The following is an 18,198-nucleotide window of genomic DNA, read 5'->3' as shown; positions in this document are numbered from 1 at the left end:
GACTACGGCTATTGAGACGGTCGAGGATTTTGGGCTTCGAGAATGACCAGCTTCGACTGAATCTTGGGTATCACTATTCTCATGAATCAAATCTAATACAACAAGCATTTGATTTTAAGCACTTCAAAAAACATCTCCCAATTTGTGTCCGTACCAGTACCTCAATTCGTCACTGTTTCCGGTTTTTCCAGGGCCAGACGTTACGAAGAAGTCTGTGAGTCGCTTCTCATCTTGTTCCTCGGCCGGCCAGTCGACCTTGGTCCCTCCTTTCAGCTCGAGCATCTCCTTTGCCGTTCCCCAACTGAATCGGCACTCATTTCCCCATCCAAATATGGGATCCATATCCCTTCGTAGCCAACCTACACACTTCGAGTCCGATGGATACCCACTGCCCCAGCCGTCCGCGCCTTCCTGCGCTTCATGCTCTGTGCCGTGTCCAACGCGTTGCCGATCTTTCATCATCGCCTCGTAGCATAGCTCCAGTCCGGCATCCCTAGTCACCTTCGCAACGACACTCGCAGCGCTGACGCACGGGTACAGCGAATCCGCCTTCTTCGCCACAGTGATCTTCAAGGAGGGAAAGATACGCTCCAACTTCTGCTGATAGCTGGCAGGATTTCCGACGGTATCGATGTATACTTCTCTCACATCAACGTTTCGTTCCTCCACGATACCGCGGATGATCTCAACTGTAGCATCCATCGCCTGCGCATTCAGGTTTTGGACTCCAGCACCGGGCCGCATCATGCCTGACGAGATGTCGCGCGCGGATAGGACCTTGACCGCCCATCCGCAGGAATTGAAGAGAGCGTGTTCAGGAGTGCATAGAAGTCGCATGAGGTTCGAGCGCACGTCTGGTGTGAGAACTTTACTGTCGTTAAAGCTGTGATCTCGAGCCAGGAGGGAGTGGTGCAATTCGCTCGGGAGATAGAAGGCGCTGTAGACCATGGGGCCGAGAACAGGCCCACGGCCGGCTTCGTCAACACCCAGAACACATGATGTAGCTTCTGCGGCCCCCGTAGACAAAGTGACGGCAGGCGGGCAGGGAGAATAGTGAGAGTAGGATTCGCCGGAGAGTAAACGGCAGCGATCTATCGAGGGCGGACTGAACAGATTATTACTTGGAGTCTCCTGGGAGATATCGACGGGCTCCTGCTGCAGGTCTTCCATGGCCGTGGAGAGCACACAGCGGAGCGATCGAGAACATGAGAAGCTTGAATCCTTAATATTAATTCGATATGAATACCATACCTGGGCGCGGGGGACGTCGCCGGACGTGTTTCGCAGGGCCAGACGCGTCGAGCCCGTTCGGGTCTAGCGCACTTCTCCCGCGCGTGTTGGCAGCCCGGTCGACTTTGGAGATGCTCGCTGCTCCTCGTTGAACTCCCCCTCCTGACGCTGCCGGTCACATCGATTCTTCCACGGTCCGTCGGCCACCAGGGGCTCTTTGTTGATCGCTTCGGTTTTCCTGCGAGGGCGCATCATACGCTCGAGTTCCCCGCTCAGCTAATCCCTGGGCGCTGCATTTCCCGCATCGTCGCAACATCCGTATTTAGGTGCTTCCCGCGACGATGGCTCCTCGAGGGCCCGCCAAAGCTCGCGACTATGACTATTCCAACGTCGGAAAGGCAGGAAGGTGAGGATATAATATCCATCGGATACTTGCTATAGCTTCATATATCAAAGTCCTATTGTTGCCCATGTTTCAAGCTAATCCGCCGGCGGAGTACAGGCGCACCGGCATAACGCTGAAGGAAGGCAAGCGCGACGAACATGGAATGGAAGAGATCGATGGGATGTTCTCGTCCCCGGAAAAATCACCTGTCAAATACAACGGTTTTGGCAATGCCAACGAGACGATCATCGGCTCCGAAGGTATGTCTATGGACGAGGGTAGGTCATTCCGCACATGGGTCCTACGCTGTTGGAGCTGCCCACTTATACTGAATTGGATTTTTTAGGCAATGGACCTGGTCCTGCTGATTTCCTGGGGAGCGCAAATGGTCGGCGTGGATCATATTTCCCACCTCCCGTCGCACGGTCTCCCATGAAGACTGGCCTGACTGGCTCTCCGCGGCGAACACCCGGTCTACGCTCTTCACCAAATCCACACAGTGAGCCGGCTTCATCCAGCCCGTCTTCTGGCCGCCAACAAAACGACAAGGCTAAAATCGGCAAAGCAGCGTCGCGAAATGGACGTTCCCCTCTCAGCCACCGCCGCACAAATGCACCATCACCCCATACTAATGGTGTTAAAAGTAAGGCAAAGGGTAAAGAGGTCGTCCCTGAACATGATATAACTGCCGATTTCTCCGACGGTGATGGAAATGGTCTGTTGAATGGCGACGAAAATGGGGGTGATTATACAGACTTGCAGGATGACTTTGGCGAGGACTTTAATGCTGGTGATGATAGCGACAGATCTGGCGACGATCGTGCGGCAGGTGAAGAGGACCACCCAGAGCACGAGGATAATGAGCAGGATGTTTCGGAAGCAGAATCGCCGTCGATCATAGCTTCAGGCTCTCGAAGGGCTAAGCAAAGGAAAACTGCATCCAGCACCCAGAGAAACCCTCCAACCGAGGAGGCCCAACGCATCACAAATCAGAATGGGAATGACGTACCGAAATCTGCACAAAAGCGTAAACGTCCAGGACGGCCGCCCAAAGCCCACCAGCGCGACAGAGCCGAGGAGACTGTTGAGCAGAGACCCTCCAAAAAGGCAAAGACTTCTGAACAGAAGCCTAAGGATTCGACTGTGTCGTCAAACTCCGAGTTGGATAAATTCGTGGAGAATTACACGAACCGCACAGGGCCTCTCAAAGGTCGGAGCCTTTATATCCTCAAGCGCGAAACGCCTTCGGATGAAAGAACCACTCATACTCGGTCTGGACGAGTATCAGTGCGACCTCTTGCTTACTGGCGCAACGAACGATGTGTCTATGGTGATGGCGGGGCAGAAGTTGGCGAGCGCTTTCCTCTATCGACAATTAAAGAGATTATCCGAACAGAGGAGATTGAACCGGAGAGGAGAAGAACAGGGAAGCGCAAATCTTCGTCCAAGAAGGCAAAATCGAAAAGGAACAAGGACGATGAATCCGAAGACGAAGATGATGATCACGCTGATCCATGGGAAAAGGAAGGTGGAGTGCTTCATGGATATGTTAGAAAGTGGGATGCAGAAGCTCAAACCGGTACGGATGAGGAGGAAGTCCTTGGTAAGTGCTGTCGTATTTCTACTAAAATTTCTCAGATCAGCTAACTTTTATGCATAGACATTGCCTACGCTCCATCAGGCATAGAAACCCGCGATGTGAAGGATTCGACATTCCGCTTTGCTAAATTACTTAGCTCACCATTCTTGGGATCCGGTGTTGTCGAGCTGCCTCCGGGTGGTGTCAAGAAGCCGAAGAACTCGAAAAAGATGCACATGGTGTTCTATGTCTGCCATGGTAGAGTGCAGGTGGACATATCGGGTGTTCAATTTAGCGCCGGGAAAGGATGTGTTTTCCAAGTTCCTAGAGGTAACTTGCTCTTTTCCATTCCGCGAACTTTACTTCCCGACCATTCAATTTCCGATTTCGAGAATACTAATCTGCCAAAATCTAGGAAATTATTATAGCTTCGCGAATACATACGACAAGGACGCCCGCTTGTTCTTCACTCAGGGATGCGTGCCCGTCGAACCCGATGGCTCGGCTGCAGTTGGCGCCTCAAAGCCCGCTGTAGCTGAGCGGGAATCTACTACAGAAGGCAGTCGCACTACAGGGGGCACAAAAGGCAGACCAAAAGGAAAACAAAAGGGCGGCAATGAGAGTAAGCAATAGAATGGAGGATCTGGTGTTCTTTTTTTCTATTTGTCAGATACGAGTTATATGATTTTGATATCGGTCTTGGCTCTTGTCACGTTTCTTGCTCTTTTGCCAGGGTGCGAGAGCTCATGTTCATTTTGTTCAAAGGTGTCTGATATGGGCTCAGAGTTCCGATCAATGCCAGATGCATCTGCAAGCGTCGCGGCGTTGGCACGGTTCTTATTGTACGGCTTGTATTGTTCTGACGTGGATGGTTTGAATTTATCTAGGTATCTTGAATGAAATATCCCATAATTCTCCAGATTTCAAACAAAAAGCATATGCATCTTCGATCAGATCTCCTCCATAGCATCATCCTCCAAGTCATCGTCCAGGCTCAGCGGAGGGAAATCACCCACTTTCACCTTATCTGGTTTCACGAAGACACCGGTCTTGTCTGGACAGCTGAAGTAGCGCTTTCCACCAACGCTGCCGTCATTCTTGCCTGTAGGCTCGTCAAGCTCGATCCCCACCCAGATTGGAAGTGGGCCCGATGACGACTCGGTGTCAGCTTCCTCGGCGGACTTGGACTTCAAGCCGGGGAACGGAATAGTAGGAACTGGGCCGACAAAACGGATTGTGCCGCGTCGGATATGTGGTGGAGAAGAGGGAAGAATGATAGCCCTTGCCGATATGGTGATGCCTGTTTGCCCATTGTCAATATCATGTTAATCAGTAGAAACTCGAAAGGAAATAAAGCGGGAGGTGAAGAAAGGGGGGGGGAAGAAGTCACCTCTTTTCTTCACCTCCGCTTCGTCCTTCTCCGCCTGCGCCCGCATCAACTCTTCGGGCGACTGGGCGTTCGGATCGAAGCGACCGAGTTTCTGGGCCTTCTTCCACGCGAGAACGGAGTTTGGCAGGGATTCGTAGGTTGAAGTTGGGAGGGTGTACTTCTCGACTGCGGAAAGATCCGTGAAGTTTGGTCGGGCAGATGGAGGACGGGTGTCGTGGACCTATTTTGTGCATGTCAGTTCAATGTCGATTTTTTCTTGTTTCCGTGGAGATCAAACTGGTCGAGTTTAGAAAACAAGAGCATCACGGAAAATGACTGGGTAAAAGCAGTAAGAGAACAAAAGGGGCCACTGGATCAAAGCATTATGGGACATATCTAGCAAAACTTATCGAAACGTTCGCCAATTGATATCCGACGTAAGTGAGCTTGACAAATGCGTAGCCATGGAAATGACTGATACCGTAAGGAAGCAATATCCAAAATAAGATCTACTGGGTAAAAAATTACAACGATATCTTTAAAAGAGATACTTACCTCGATCTCGCATCCTCTCCCTAGGCCCCACTCACCAATAGTCCTCTCCTCACCCTCGACCCATTGATCTGGCTTCCCTGGGGCCTTCAGTCGTAATCTCTGGCTGCCAGGTGGGATACCGGTCATGGTCTCCAGCTTCACCTTCAGCTGTGAGATCGTCCATGTGGGAGTAATGCGGCGCTCGGTGGCGAAGGACGACGTGCTATCTGCGGCAGCCCCAGATGTGGGCGTCGAGATGATGACGGAGACATCCTTCGGCGTCGGTTGGAATGACATTATGGAGTATAAGTCTTTCAGGATTATGTCAGATGGACAGAACAGCAGAGTAGAGGTAGGTGAGCAGGTAGGTTAGGTACTAGGTAGTACCTAGGTAGGTAGGTATATAGGACAGCAGTTGCGCGGTTCGAAGAGCAAGTATCAAGGAACTGAGAATGGGAAAAGGAAAGAAAGGAAAACATGCAAACAAGCGAAAATGCGAGAGAGATTCCTATCTGTTATGCAAGGGACACACACAAGTATAACACTTTTCGAACCTTGCTAAGACAGTAGATATGTGGCTTCAATTGAGCTCTCCAAAGCACATAACAAGAATGGAAGACGCACAACGCAAATGGGCGAATATTTCGATTTCACAACAAGGTCTCTAATGCGAATAGTACTCACAGTGCACTGATTATCTCAAACTCTTTCCAGGCAAAGAATGACTTGGAGGGGAACTTCGCTCGAACCGCGATTTCTGTGGCCTACTGTACAGCGCTTGGTCTTGTATTAGTCAGCCGTTTAGACTCCTGCCAGGCAGGTCCTATTTCGGTATCTCACTTCTGCAAGGCACTGCTAAGGCAGCTCATAATACTCAGCCATCCTTCCGGGGAACCTCAGGTAGCGAATGTAGGGCACTGGTGTAGCAACCACGTGGAAGAAACGCATATATCGTCTGTTGGAATTGGATCGGTCATCAAGACACGTGACCGCCACTGCCGCGGAACGTTTGGTCCAGCATCACTCCACGGCGATATTATTGTTCTGACAGCCGGGACTAGGATCCAGCAACCTCTGCGCAGTTCGGGAAGCAAAGAAGGTCATGCAGCATGACTCCCTCCGACGGCCCAGCACCTCAGAGAGGTGATCAGAAAGACGATGAGGCGTATGAAGAAAAACATGTTCATCAAGTGTACCAGCAGATCGCGGACCACTTCTCTTCTACCCGGTATAAGGCATGACATGACACTTTGCTTTTTGGCCTTCTTGCTCTGCATGTTCATGTACTTGGCACGTAAAAATGTCTGCTGACCATGGAACTTACAGCCCTGGCCCATTGTCGAGCGGTTCCTCAAGGATCTAGCACCAGGTGCTATCGGCCTGGATGTTGGATGCGGTAATGGCAAGTATTTGGCTGTAAATCCCAATGTCTTTATAGTGGCATCAGACAGGCAAGTATTGGCTGTGACCCTGCTCTGTGTTGAAAACAATAGACTGCCCCTTTTGCTCTATTTGGTCAAATAGAAATGCATCCTCATAATAACATCCAATCACAGATCCGAAGCCTTAGCACGTATTGCTATGAGACATCAACCACACTCCACCATTGTGGCTGACATTCTCAATTTACCACATCCTCATTCTTTCTTTGATTTTGCCATATCAATCGCCGTGGTACATCACCTCTCGACCCCAGCGAGGAGAGTTCAAGCTATCTCCGAGATTTTGAAGACCTTGAAGCCTGCCACCGACGAGAGTCCAGGCGGCAGAGCTTTGATCTACGTGTGGGCTCTTGAGCAGAAAACCAGCCGTAGAGGTTGGGATAAAGGTGACCTACAGGACGTAATGGTTCCCTGGGTCATGAAATGCAACTCTACCGAAACAGGTTCAAATGAGCAGACGAAGACATTTCATCGCTATTACCATCTATACGAAGCTGAAGAGCTAGAGCGTGACATATGCAGTGCAGGAGGCTATGTTCTGGACTCGGGGTATGAGAAAGACAACTGGTGGGCGATCGCGACGCGATCACAAGGATAAGAGACACATAGCTCATCGGTTTCTTCAAGATCCAGCCTTGAGAGGTCTTGATTTCGTGTTGTTTCGATACGGCGTGAAAGAAGAAAAAGGGAAACGACAAAAAAACAGATACAGGTCATGAAATGCAAGATATCTCTCTAACATGCAAAACACCGAAAACAGAGAGGACCGCAAAATTTCTGCCCGATGAAGACTGTCTACCACCCACCCACGCTATGCAATAGAAAAAATCAAACGCACACAAAAGAAAAAAAAAATATTTTAAGAATGTCAACGGCGTGTCCTAGGGACATGTCCGAGATGGGAGGTATGAACCAGGTCCGGGTTGACCAACGGACCGGCTGCTGCCCAACCCTGGAGGAGGCATTCCCAGTCGGTAAGGCTCTCTGGTCTGTGGCGGAGGCGGTGCGTATGCTGGAACACCGGCAGTGAGTTCTTCGACCGATGGAAGCTGCGGCGGAATTGGTCGTGGTGCTGATTCTCTCCTTAGACGTGGCATGACTGTGCCACCTCTCCGCGACTTTGAGGCAGGGGGATCAACGGCGGAACTGGACAGTGAGAACGGCACTACACCAGCTCTGCGAGCCATTTCTTGTTCTCCCAACTGCCAGTGCATTGCTTCTGCAGCTCGCCATGGAATAGCCATCTCTTCTGCGACTTTTGCCCACATTTCTGCCTTGAATCTGTTTGTTCGAAGAAGTCAGCAAAAATTTTTTTAAACCCCCTTTTGGCGTACAATTCCGGACATGGAATCCATCCATCTAAATGTTCACTATCATCATGACTTACCTCTCGTATAATCTGGCTAGTTTATTCTTCCTGTCTTCATCCCACTCACTACGACGCTCGAGATAGTTTTGGTAATGGAGGCGGCAACTGATCGCGCTTCGACCAGGTAGTCGCTTACTTATGTCCTCCCATTTCATCCCACTGCCGCGTAGCTCGATGATCAACGCGTCTTCTTCGGCGGACCATTTTGACTGCTTCTTTGCAGGCGATTCGGCAGGATGTGCTGGCTGAAGACGCTTCGCTGGGATAGATGACGGAATGCTTGCTGTGGTAGCGGGCATTGAAACCGCAGGCCTAGGGGTTGCCGCTGTTACCGCCGGCACTGTCGTCGGTGCTGGTGCCAATGGGGCTCTGGATGAAACGACCGGGGTTTTGGTCACAGCCGGGGCTTCTTCCTCATCTTGCGGCTTCAGCAGCAGTGAGATATCCACTTTGGCGGAGGGAATAACTGCTGATTTTTGTACGGCGATCATATGCGCGTTCTCTCACGTTTTTCTTTTCGCTTTCCCTTGCAAGACGGCCAGAACCGGAGAGACACACACGGCAAAAGCCTTGCACCCCTAAATGAAGAAAAGGCAGTCTGACTCTCAAGGGGTCAAAATGTCAGGAGCCCAGACGCTTGGGCAGCGGGTGGCGACAGACAGAGATGTGTGAATCGTTGGATAGGTTGGCGACAGGAGGGTGACTCGATTGGTTAACCCGGTTGATTGGGCTGGACGGCCTGGCGCTGAAGTTCTAGATAACAGCACTGTTCTAGGAGGTGGGTATCAAGAAAAGATGATCGGATAGGGCTGAGTCAATCACGAAAAAAAGGAAAAATAACTCGTCAAGATAGACGCGTGCTCCCAGATTATATGATGTGTCAGAGGTAGAGAGGTTGAAAATAAAAAATAGGAAAGATGTCAATGAGAAATCTTATGTTCAAAAGTAGAGTGATTAGACGTAGAATCGTGACATGAGAGGAGAGTATGTATGTAGAGGTTCACAAAGGGGGTAGGTAGTAGTGTAATAGTCGGAAGAACAGGTCAACAAGAGAAGAAGCAAGCTAGCAAAATAAGATAATACGGGGAAACGAGAAACAGAGTTTTGAATTCAGACAGAACGGTTCAAGGCTTGGAAAGCCAGCCCGCCAGAGAAGTGGAGGAGAGGAGAGACTAAAACGATACCCACCCGGGGTGTACTATAAACGTAGCGGTCAAACCCATCGAGGTGAGGCATGCTATTCCTTGGGACTCGGTTGGTCAAGCTGCCCCGAATGGGGAAAACGGTACCTACTGCGTACAGGGGTGAGCCAATGGTGAGCATGACGCCGTTGGCTGTCTAGGATTATCTTTAACGGCACTTAATTGCATCACCGGGTCCAGGGGCAACGGGGAGGGGGGAATCGTGCTTCATGGGTCAGACGAGTCGATGGAAGCTTCACAGAAGGGCCTTAGACGGGGCAACCCTTGTATGCAGGACAGACCAACGAACGTTGAATACCTGATATCATTAAAAAAAAAAAAAAAAAAAAAAAAAAAAAAGAAAAAAAAGAGAGAGAGAGAGATCAGGCTCAAGGCAGCGGCCAGAAGGCTGAACAATAGCAAACAGAAGAAAAATAATTGGCATTATTATGGTTGCTATCATTATATCACATTCTTATGCGTGAATACGACAGGTCTCGTATCCCTCCAAGTTCCGGTAGATGGAAAACGGCAAAGAAACAATACAACAAAAAAGTTTGCGGTGCCTTAAGACAGACAGGCGGTCCCGTCGAGGCCTCCCAACAGTCGCAGGACCCAGACCGTCAAGATGGGTCGAAGGACATCTAACAGTGGCGTGTATAATGGAGCTTTCCGTAAAACGGTACAAGCGCAAGACGGCTAGGATCTGGGGTCATGCGTTCTTCTCGGATTCTGATGGAGTTGGCACCGCTGGCACCGTCCAGACGGCAAGGCGGGCATGTTTTCCAAGGTTGCCCGCTTCCTTAGTCTGTGGATAAGAGAACGTTCTATTTGAGGAGCTGGCCATGCTCTTTACGGTTACGCCCTGCCGTTGCAAGGCGAGCACGGAATAGACTGGGGTTAAATCCGATCTTCGACATGTCGTGCGTGGACGATGTGTTGTCCATCAAAAGGGTTCGTCCAGCAGCCGGCGTGTGAAGCTTGCAGCAGAAGGCCGTACACTCTCGTAAGGCAGGAATTGATACCGTAGATAGCTCGTGGTCTTTCATCTCTTGACAGCTTGGACAATGGCTTTCTCCACGGTCCGGTGGGGGGGACGTATACTACAAGATCCAGCGAGATATCCATGGATTTGACTGCTAAAAAAATTCCTGCCTGCCCAATTCCCCTTCCGCAGCGGTTCTGCAGCATCTGCCCAAGTTTGCCATACTCCGTAATATTCCTCTGACTCGCTTATGGAGAGATCATGTTTGTGCGGTGGCTGTGGTACTAGTTTCCAGGTTTCCGCGCGGCCAGGCCGCCAGATAGCGATCCCAAAACATGGCTCGCCTCTTGAGTTGCTGACCCCTGTGTCCACTGGGCCGTTGGACCTGAAACCGTGGGACTGTGTTTTTTTTGCCCAGATCCTCCGTGCTGGTGGGATTGGACGTTGGTGGCCCAAGACGCGTCCGGCGCGCGTGTTGCTTTTCCTCGTGGTTTTCCACGTTGGCCATAGGGTCTCCAATTCAACATACATAAGTACAGAAGCAGAGAACAGGGCAGCGACTTCATACGGCCTCGCACACAAAGGGGCGCCCCTCTCCCTTTGCAAGATTGCCTGCGATGGAGTGGGGCTGCTGGAGAGTTGACCATCCTGACCAGCAAAGGGGGGCGGCCTGCTGTTCTGTGGCGTGAAGAGAGAAGCCCATCGCGGTGGAGATGGCGGTCGATTCACAATTGCTCGTTGCTTGGGAAAGCTTGGAGGCTAGTTGGTGCTAAGCCAGACGTGAAGAACCATGATCTGTCGCTAGCTGCTCGCTAGGCCGCTGTCATTTCGGGTCTTGAGATGTTCGGCAGACTACTTCAGCCCAGCCTCGGACAATTACCTTACCCTGTGGATATCTTCTCGGCAGGCGGCAGGGCCTGTCTGGACTTCCTGCTCCGCTGCCTCAACCTCGAACGCTGCATGGTAGCTCTGTGCTCCGCACCATTGGTCAAGCCTTGTGTCCTTTTTTTCGACGAGTTGGGCTGCGGTTCCGTCGCCGGTTGGGAAGTGAAGTGTTTGTGGTGCGCCTGCAGGCGGTGAGGTCACCGCCAGATTCGACGATAGCACTTTACCTTCAGGCTAAAAAGATATGGATACAAACTTACTCAATAGCAGGTTGTTCTGGGAGTGGCGGTGGGCAAGGCATGCAACTCTGCAGTCTACGGCCCTGGACATGTGTTCCTCGAAGCGCTGAGCTGTTTCCCGCGTCTTGCCTGCAATAGGAGTCGCCAACCGCTCCGATCTCTGGATCCAAGCAAGCCACGGGCAAAGACTGGGCATTGCGCGGTGTGATGCTTTTCCCAGTCACAGATCTATCTGTAATCTCGCATCCGGGCAAACTGGCACCGGGTTGGGCTGTTTAGGCGCTTAGTTTGGTATATCAGTCTACTACTTTGAGTAGTCTATTACTGTAAGGAGCAAGTCTGATCTTCAAAATAGTCCAACCACTCCAGAGTTGACCATCTACCGCATGGACATGAAGCAAACTTCCAACTTCTCTTGCTTCATTGGCCGTGTCCTCCGAAGTTCCCGACACCTCATGCGCTGTCGCAAGGCACCGTACCTATCAGGTAGGTACTGTACTGGACACTCCAGGAGTAGTATATAAAACCCCCAGCCATTTCCACGTTCCTCTGCTCCACGAAGGGCACAAAATCGATTCATGACAGAATTGATCTAGAACAGGTTCTACGTAGGATGTAGCATTCCGTGGAACTACTGTAGTAGCGCAGGACACCAAATAATTATTACGGAGCACTCCGTGGAGTACTTCGTATAACGACCCACGGAGAACTGGGGGATGTATATTCCTGGTATAAAAGATCGTCACTGGTCGAAAAAACCCTCCGGGTTCACCATTCACGAAGACGCATCCTTAATCCTGACAGCGCTCATAGGTCGATGCGACCTGCTCATGTATCAATCACCACCGGTCAAGGTAGATCAAATCAACCGAACATATGCCGAACCCCTGTGGGAAAGGCGGCCAGTGGAGCATGTCGAGAATCGAAACGTCGCGACCCAAGGCGAGTGGCCCTGCAGAAAGACATGCGGGAACGACTGGGGAAATGAACCGTCCAGTGACGTTGATCGTCCAATGTCAGTCTTTCGACCATTGTCACGATTGTGACAAGAACCGGACGGGGTTTTTTCCCAACAGTTTGAGAATAGAGCGGGCGATCCTCCATCGCAGGCCATTATCGCCTTGCGGGGCGGTGAGCGAAGGTTGTCGGTTTTCCCGAGGCCCGTCTCCGTCCTTAGGAGCCTTAGCGACTAGGGCATGATAGCTAGCCTGTGACACGCAGATGACAGGGTGATCGTCGCGGGCAGCTGTGGCGTCGAACGAGAGCTTCGACGATGAGCTGCATGGAGCCCCGTCGAGTCGCGCCCTCGTCCTAGACGCAGACGCACACCGAGTCCTTCTCGATACTCGAGCTCGCCAGGCCTCAAACCCGGACCCCTTCGCCGTCAGAGAATCACGGCTCGTTTATTATGAAGGACCTGCTCCACAAACGGGAAGTGAAACGGAACTTGACGTGTGGGGCATGGGTTCCAGAATCCCGCCGAGTTCTCTCGCTTCCTCAAGCCACCCTGTGGGGTATGGCCGTTGAAGGAACCAGTTCGCCAGACAGCACTCGTGTAACTGTTCATCCAGGCCAGGCCGAGAATCATCTATCTTCGGCCCTGCCGACTGGAGACCTAACGGTGGCGGCTACGGCTTACCTACCTACTAGGTATGACATGCGTATGGTTTCCCGAGCCCGAATCATGTTTGCGTCTCTGAAAGGCATATCGGTTGTCAGTACGATTCTACTATCTATAGGCACTACGATATGTGTTTCTGCCCATTGGCCTCCAGCAATGAATCTATAGTTCGAAGAGATATTTCCTTATCCATTCTATCCAACCCCTGCTTCTCTGGGAAGAACACAATGGCTCTAAAAGTACAGCATATGGTACCATACGTGCACTTCGGCATGGTAGTGTTGTTCTTCTGCTCTGTTTGCAAGACATCGGCTGATCATTCGAAAAGCCCAGAATTGAAACATGGCATTCCATACATATACAGACTTAGCCGTTTTTTCTTCTCAAACGGCATTATGCAGGAAGTCCCTCACCACGTAAGTCAGTGGGTGTCACTATGATGACATACTGGATATTCCCAAGGATCATGGGACATGTGTTTCGCCAGTGCGCAGGCCAGCACATACTGTTCTGCAACGGTCTGGAGCAGTTGGACTGCAGGGTCTTGCCCTCTCAAGGCGAATTGCATGCTACTCGGGCCATCGGCCTTGGAAGTCAATTGGAGTATGGAGACAGAGACATGTACGTGTGCACCGACAGCAAGAAGAGAGGGTACCCACATTGATGCAAGGTCCATTAATTGGCGATATCTGGATTGTTTGGATCCACGCGTGGAAAAGCGGCGGTGATGTTTGAGTTGTTCCTGTCAAGATATGTTTGAGTTGACACGGAGGCTGGCTGTGGGGGAAAGAGCGGTCAATAGATGCATACGGATGGCTGCTTTCGATCTGCTCCCGGGTGGGCTCTCAAGCCCACATCCCCCTTCTAAGAATCATCGCAGATAGGCAGGTTTCACATTCAATCGCCAGAAACATGACCGCTCCTTCCATTGCAGAAACCCAAGGCCTGCGTTGGCCTGCGCCTAACCTGCACAGAGCTGTTGTGCCGATGAACAGCATCCTTTTGGGCAGAAGTTCCACTAACACGGAGTCTAGCTCGCGGTTAAGCTTCAGTGCCACCGGGTTCCGCTGTCCGGTTGGTTTATCATTGTTCTGCGCAAATAATGGGCGTTGAAAATTTTCCGCGTGGTTCGAAACGCCTACACTCGAACGATTCGGTTGTGGTTCTACGGCAGGCATTGCAGAAAGCCGGCCCGGACAAAAATTGTGAAGACAAAGAACAAGAAAGGAGCCAATTGATAGTTCGTCTACTATTATTGTAACATGAGTGTTCACAGAAGACAAAGGGCGTTTTCTGTGATTCCGAAAGACCATCTGGCGATTATCAACATAAAATTGGAATGCTGCAACAAAGAACTACGCCTCTGTGCACTACCCAACTCCAAGGTTATTTGTGAATTAAAGGGCCATTTCCGGATCTGAGATTCTATTTCATGGTGACCCTTCTTTCACTTTTCAAGGTCCACGAGACTTCTGTATTTTGAAGATGGGAATAGATTAACTGAATTTGATTTTGACGTGGCATGCTATGAAATTGTAACTAGTCATTATAGATCAGATACCTTAATTGCTTTGTTTCGGACTCTGTCGCGCGCTTTATTGCTATCGTCCTAGTCATAATGGTGCAACAGGTAGGCACCCGTGAGCCTGCCTTTGACGCTACAGTACTACCTCTATAGATAGTCATATTTGACAACCCGACAAAAGCTTATTTACCGTTCACTTCCTTTCACTGTTTACATCTGATTTTCCACCATCCACCATTCATAGGAATCGCGTTCTTATTTACAAAGCCCGCATATGGCAATATGTATGGTATTTGTTAAATCCATTGTACCTTTTCCCAGCGTATATATATAATGAAGCATCCAATTTACCAAAGAACTATTTACAATAACACAGACAATGATTCAGACAAAAGACTTATTTCAAGCAATCAACATGTGCAACTTTCTCACGGAGATAATAGACATTCAAACATTTAATTTCTCCTACAATCGCCAGCAGATGTACTGTATAGACCCATTCGGGAGTCGAGAGAAACTTACAGATTTATATGGACCATCCCCTCCGATTTCCCTACCAAACCAAGAAGAGGCATAGACAGAACAATGGCATCCCTAGTTAGTCTGAATAGTGGCCAGGAGCGAGGAAGGGCAAGTTACCCTGAAGCACCTCCTTACTTCGAAGGTCTTTCTAACAGCCCTTTCATGCGACAGATTTCCATCAAAACGAAATGGAGTAAGCGTCGTCATTCAGGCCTTCAGACGCCAGGAAAAAGATCCAGAAATCCGGACACGGTCTCGTGTTACCGGAACGCAGCAGTTATACTACTTCTCCATACCCCTGTCTTCCTGAACTGGGCTTCCAACCACGTGAAAACACATCGTTATTACGAAGCGTGCGTTATTATATGTTCCTTTAGCGAACCGGCTGATAGATATTGGCTCGGTGGAAGGGGTGAGAATGACGAAAAACAACAAGAAGAGGAATGCGAAGTCCTTCTTCAGAACTTTTGGACCTTGATTACGACGGAATGGGAGGCTAGCTTGGGTGAGCAACAGGATGTGTGTGAATTTCTGGACCTGATTTTGAGAGAAATAAAGCGGGAAGCGCAATCTCTCAGGTAATAAATCTGCATGCACCCTATGATAAGCCTTCGGATATGAACGGAGAGCTGATCGGGTGTTGTTCTCAGCAGCATCGAGGGTTATTTGGACGACATGTTCGTAACTGTGATGGAAAAATATAGGATATGTTCTAGCTGCGAGCATAAAGAATTGTTGAGGCCTGACGATACCCCCTATCTAGCAGGCTCTTTCCCAGCGAGAAAGGGAAGATCTAATAGACCATACATCACGATCGAACAAGCAATCGAAGAGTACATGAAGGATCGGCTGTGTGACTATAAGCAGTGCGGTAAATGCGAGGAAAGGAACAGTACATACTTCCGAGAATGCATTAGAGATGCGCCCGAAATTCTGTTTGTCCAGATCAATAGATTTTCAGACGCCAGAAAAGTGGCGGCGCGACTACATTTCGACGAGAAGTTGAAGCTTGATAAATATTTACAGGAATACAGGCAGCACCAAGGATGTACGCATCGATATCAGCTTTACGGTATCATATTTCACATCGGGAAGAAACCCTGGAGTGGACATTACAATGTCGTCAAGGGTCCTGATGGACAGTGGACCAAAGTCGACGACCATGCAGAAACAATACCCTTCGAGGACATCAGAGGACTCCAGAATGAGAGTAAACCGCCTACGTATTTGCGTATATGAAAATTCCCCTCACGAAGAAAACTAATGACCTCCAGGGCTTTCAGGCAGTCCGGCAATCGGCTGGAGAAACGAAATACATCGGCCCCGAAGACCCGAAGAGTCCACTTACAGCTTTTCCTGAATCACGAACCCAGGCTTCGTCCACTAGTACTGGTGTAAATGCAGAACAGAGGGAAGATGATGCAGTCGACCTGTATGTCGAGTCCAAGAATCAAAGCCCACCTCAACGACAGCAGCCAAGCAATGCTCATGATCCCTCTGAGCAGCCACCTGTGGAAGGTCAGCTCTGGCTCAAAGGTACCGTCATACTTGACGAAAGAGAGCTTGGAGGGTGCATTAGGCAATCCCTTATCCTTTCTCCGGACAAAAGACCCTTTGTACAAATGAGGCCCAGGGCCAGGACTCAACGGATCCAGTTCGAAATCACACTTACTTCAGACGACACAGAAGAATTTCTTGAGGGCATAATCAAGGGCAATTTGCGATTAAGGAAACCCGAGAAAGCTCCAGCAAAACCTGCCTCTGCTCATGCCCGGCAAATGAAGAGAGGACAGCAAACGACGAAAACAGGAGCTGCACCGAAGAATGGGAATAGAACGGAGGGAGGTGCAGGTAAGCCAACGGGTATCATAAAATCGCCACCAGCAAAGACAGCTCCGGCAAAAAGAGCAAGAACCCTTGCAAAAGCCGTGAGAACAGAGCAGCCGAGGCCCATAGGGAAGACAGACAGGCTAACCCGCAGCCGGGCTGCCGAGAACAAGACGTAACGCTTCACAGGAAATCTCAGTCGGTGATGTCAGTTAAAACCTTGGTAGATCGCTAAGCCTGGGATGTGTGTCCGAGTCTCCGTAAACGTTGCAAAATGTTGTTCTGTTGGGATTTGTTTCGCTATATTCTGTTCATCTGATACCATGTATTATTATTATAGTATGCATTATTTCAAATTTTGTAGTTCGAACAATGAAGATTGAATGCATGTTGGTGATAGATGAAAGTGAGGTGGGACTGGAGAATATAAATAAAATAGATTGCATCCCTTTTGATTTACTTTCTCACCTTGGGAGAGAAAATTGTCGAGAGACGGGGTGTAACGCCCGTCTCAGTAACTCGAATCTCAAGAGGGAAAGTATGGGCCGTGACCTCAGGTCTCGGCTCACTTTAAATATTTCATCCGATCGTGGTTCGGCCATCACTCAAAATAGAGATACCTACCTCCTAACATATAAGAGATTCCCATGTATCTAACATCTAAACTATACCAAGTGTCCTTTGTCTTATGGAAACATCATCGGGATCCTTTTACAACCTCCCATTTCCCCGCCAATTCCTCACTCGACTGATAGACCAGCTCTCCGCACACAGCCCTCAAGAATCTAACGACGACAATGATACTGGCGCTGGAACACGCACAGGATATCATCAAAGTCAAAATAGTTTTTCCAAATTGTCTACTTCCCAGTTGTCGAAAGTGAAACCTCTCATGCTGACATTGCACTGTCTCTTTCCGAATGAATTGCTCCTTGCCCTGGATATCCTAGATCGGAGACTTGTCAGACGGTGTACAGTCAAAGATGAGGATGGATATATCTTCAATGCTTCAAACACCACAGGAGAAAGTGGTACTGCGCTGCATGCACAGCCTCAACAGGACGGCATGACGTGGCAAAGAAGAAGAACGGCGGAAGAGGAGGAGATCTTTTTTGTCCGTTCTACTTCCGCGACATCTTCCTCGGGCAGATCCGATGCCAGGGTAGAAAAGAACTATGAGGTCCGTCTGCAAGCATGGAATTGCACTTGTCCGGCCTTTGCTCTTTCTGCGTTTCGAGGCATGCGGCTACCTGAAGATGTCGAACCCAGTCTCTGCCAAGATGATGTTGAAGATGGCCAGGGAGACTGTTGGTTCGGAGGAACCTTGACTAGAGATTCCGCCAAGACATATCCTCCGGTATGTAAGCACTTGCTCGCCTGTGTCCTGGGAGCGCAGTGTCCAGCACTTTTTGGGGGCGGGGTGGAGGATAGAGGCCGTGTTGCTGCAGAGGAATTGGCGGGATGGTGTGCCGGTTGGGGTGGTTGATTACAAAAGGAGACCTTAT

At 49.9% G+C, this 18,198-nt stretch overlaps 6 protein-coding genes across 6 annotated transcripts; 3 read left to right on the top strand and 3 right to left on the bottom strand.

The window, feature by feature from the left end:
* Positions 1-123: 123 nt before the first annotated feature.
* Positions 124-1,170, bottom strand: VTN00DRAFT_8589 (uncharacterized protein; the record flags this gene model as incomplete). Its single annotated transcript, XM_069435458.1, has 1 exon — positions 124-1,170. The coding sequence occupies one exon, from the start codon at positions 1,168-1,170 to the stop codon at positions 124-126; it is 1,047 nt and encodes a 348-aa protein (XP_069285403.1).
* Positions 1,171-1,571: 401 nt separating this feature from the next.
* On the top strand, positions 1,572-3,827 carry VTN00DRAFT_8588 (uncharacterized protein; the record flags this gene model as incomplete). The annotated part of the gene is made up of 5 exons (XM_069435457.1): positions 1,572-1,636; positions 1,733-1,893; positions 1,962-3,218; positions 3,276-3,524; positions 3,610-3,827. The coding sequence occupies 5 exons, from the start codon at positions 1,572-1,574 to the stop codon at positions 3,825-3,827; spliced, it is 1,950 nt and encodes a 649-aa protein (XP_069285402.1).
* A 317-nt stretch (positions 3,828-4,144) lies between these two features.
* On the bottom strand, positions 4,145-5,394 carry VTN00DRAFT_8587 (uncharacterized protein; the record flags this gene model as incomplete). Its single annotated transcript, XM_069435456.1, has 3 exons — positions 4,145-4,494; positions 4,585-4,804; positions 5,119-5,394. The coding sequence occupies 3 exons, from the start codon at positions 5,392-5,394 to the stop codon at positions 4,145-4,147; spliced, it is 846 nt and encodes a 281-aa protein (XP_069285401.1).
* Positions 5,395-6,206: 812 nt separating this feature from the next.
* VTN00DRAFT_8586 (uncharacterized protein) lies at positions 6,207-7,137 on the top strand (the record flags this gene model as incomplete). The annotated part of the gene is made up of 3 exons (XM_069435455.1): positions 6,207-6,332; positions 6,424-6,548; positions 6,654-7,137. 3 exons carry the CDS (start codon positions 6,207-6,209, stop codon positions 7,135-7,137), a joined length of 735 nt encoding a protein of 244 aa, XP_069285400.1.
* A 283-nt stretch (positions 7,138-7,420) lies between these two features.
* On the bottom strand, positions 7,421-8,399 carry VTN00DRAFT_8585 (uncharacterized protein; the record flags this gene model as incomplete). Its single annotated transcript, XM_069435454.1, has 2 exons — positions 7,421-7,820; positions 7,927-8,399. 2 exons carry the CDS (start codon positions 8,397-8,399, stop codon positions 7,421-7,423), a joined length of 873 nt encoding a protein of 290 aa, XP_069285399.1.
* A 7,584-nt stretch (positions 8,400-15,983) lies between these two features.
* VTN00DRAFT_8584 (uncharacterized protein) lies at positions 15,984-16,872 on the top strand (the record flags this gene model as incomplete). Its single annotated transcript, XM_069435453.1, has 2 exons — positions 15,984-16,076; positions 16,141-16,872. 2 exons carry the CDS (start codon positions 15,984-15,986, stop codon positions 16,870-16,872), a joined length of 825 nt encoding a protein of 274 aa, XP_069285398.1.
* Between the last annotated feature and the right edge of the window lie 1,326 nt (positions 16,873-18,198).

Source organism: Thermoascus crustaceus, assembly GCF_041956765.1.
Source record: "Thermoascus crustaceus strain CBS 181.67 unplaced genomic scaffold VTN00scaffold_6, whole genome shotgun sequence".
Taxonomy (NCBI): Eukaryota; Fungi; Ascomycota; class Eurotiomycetes; order Eurotiales; family Thermoascaceae; genus Thermoascus; species Thermoascus crustaceus.
Note: the sequence above shows the minus strand (reverse complement) of the source record. Positions and strands in the feature narration are given on the sequence as shown.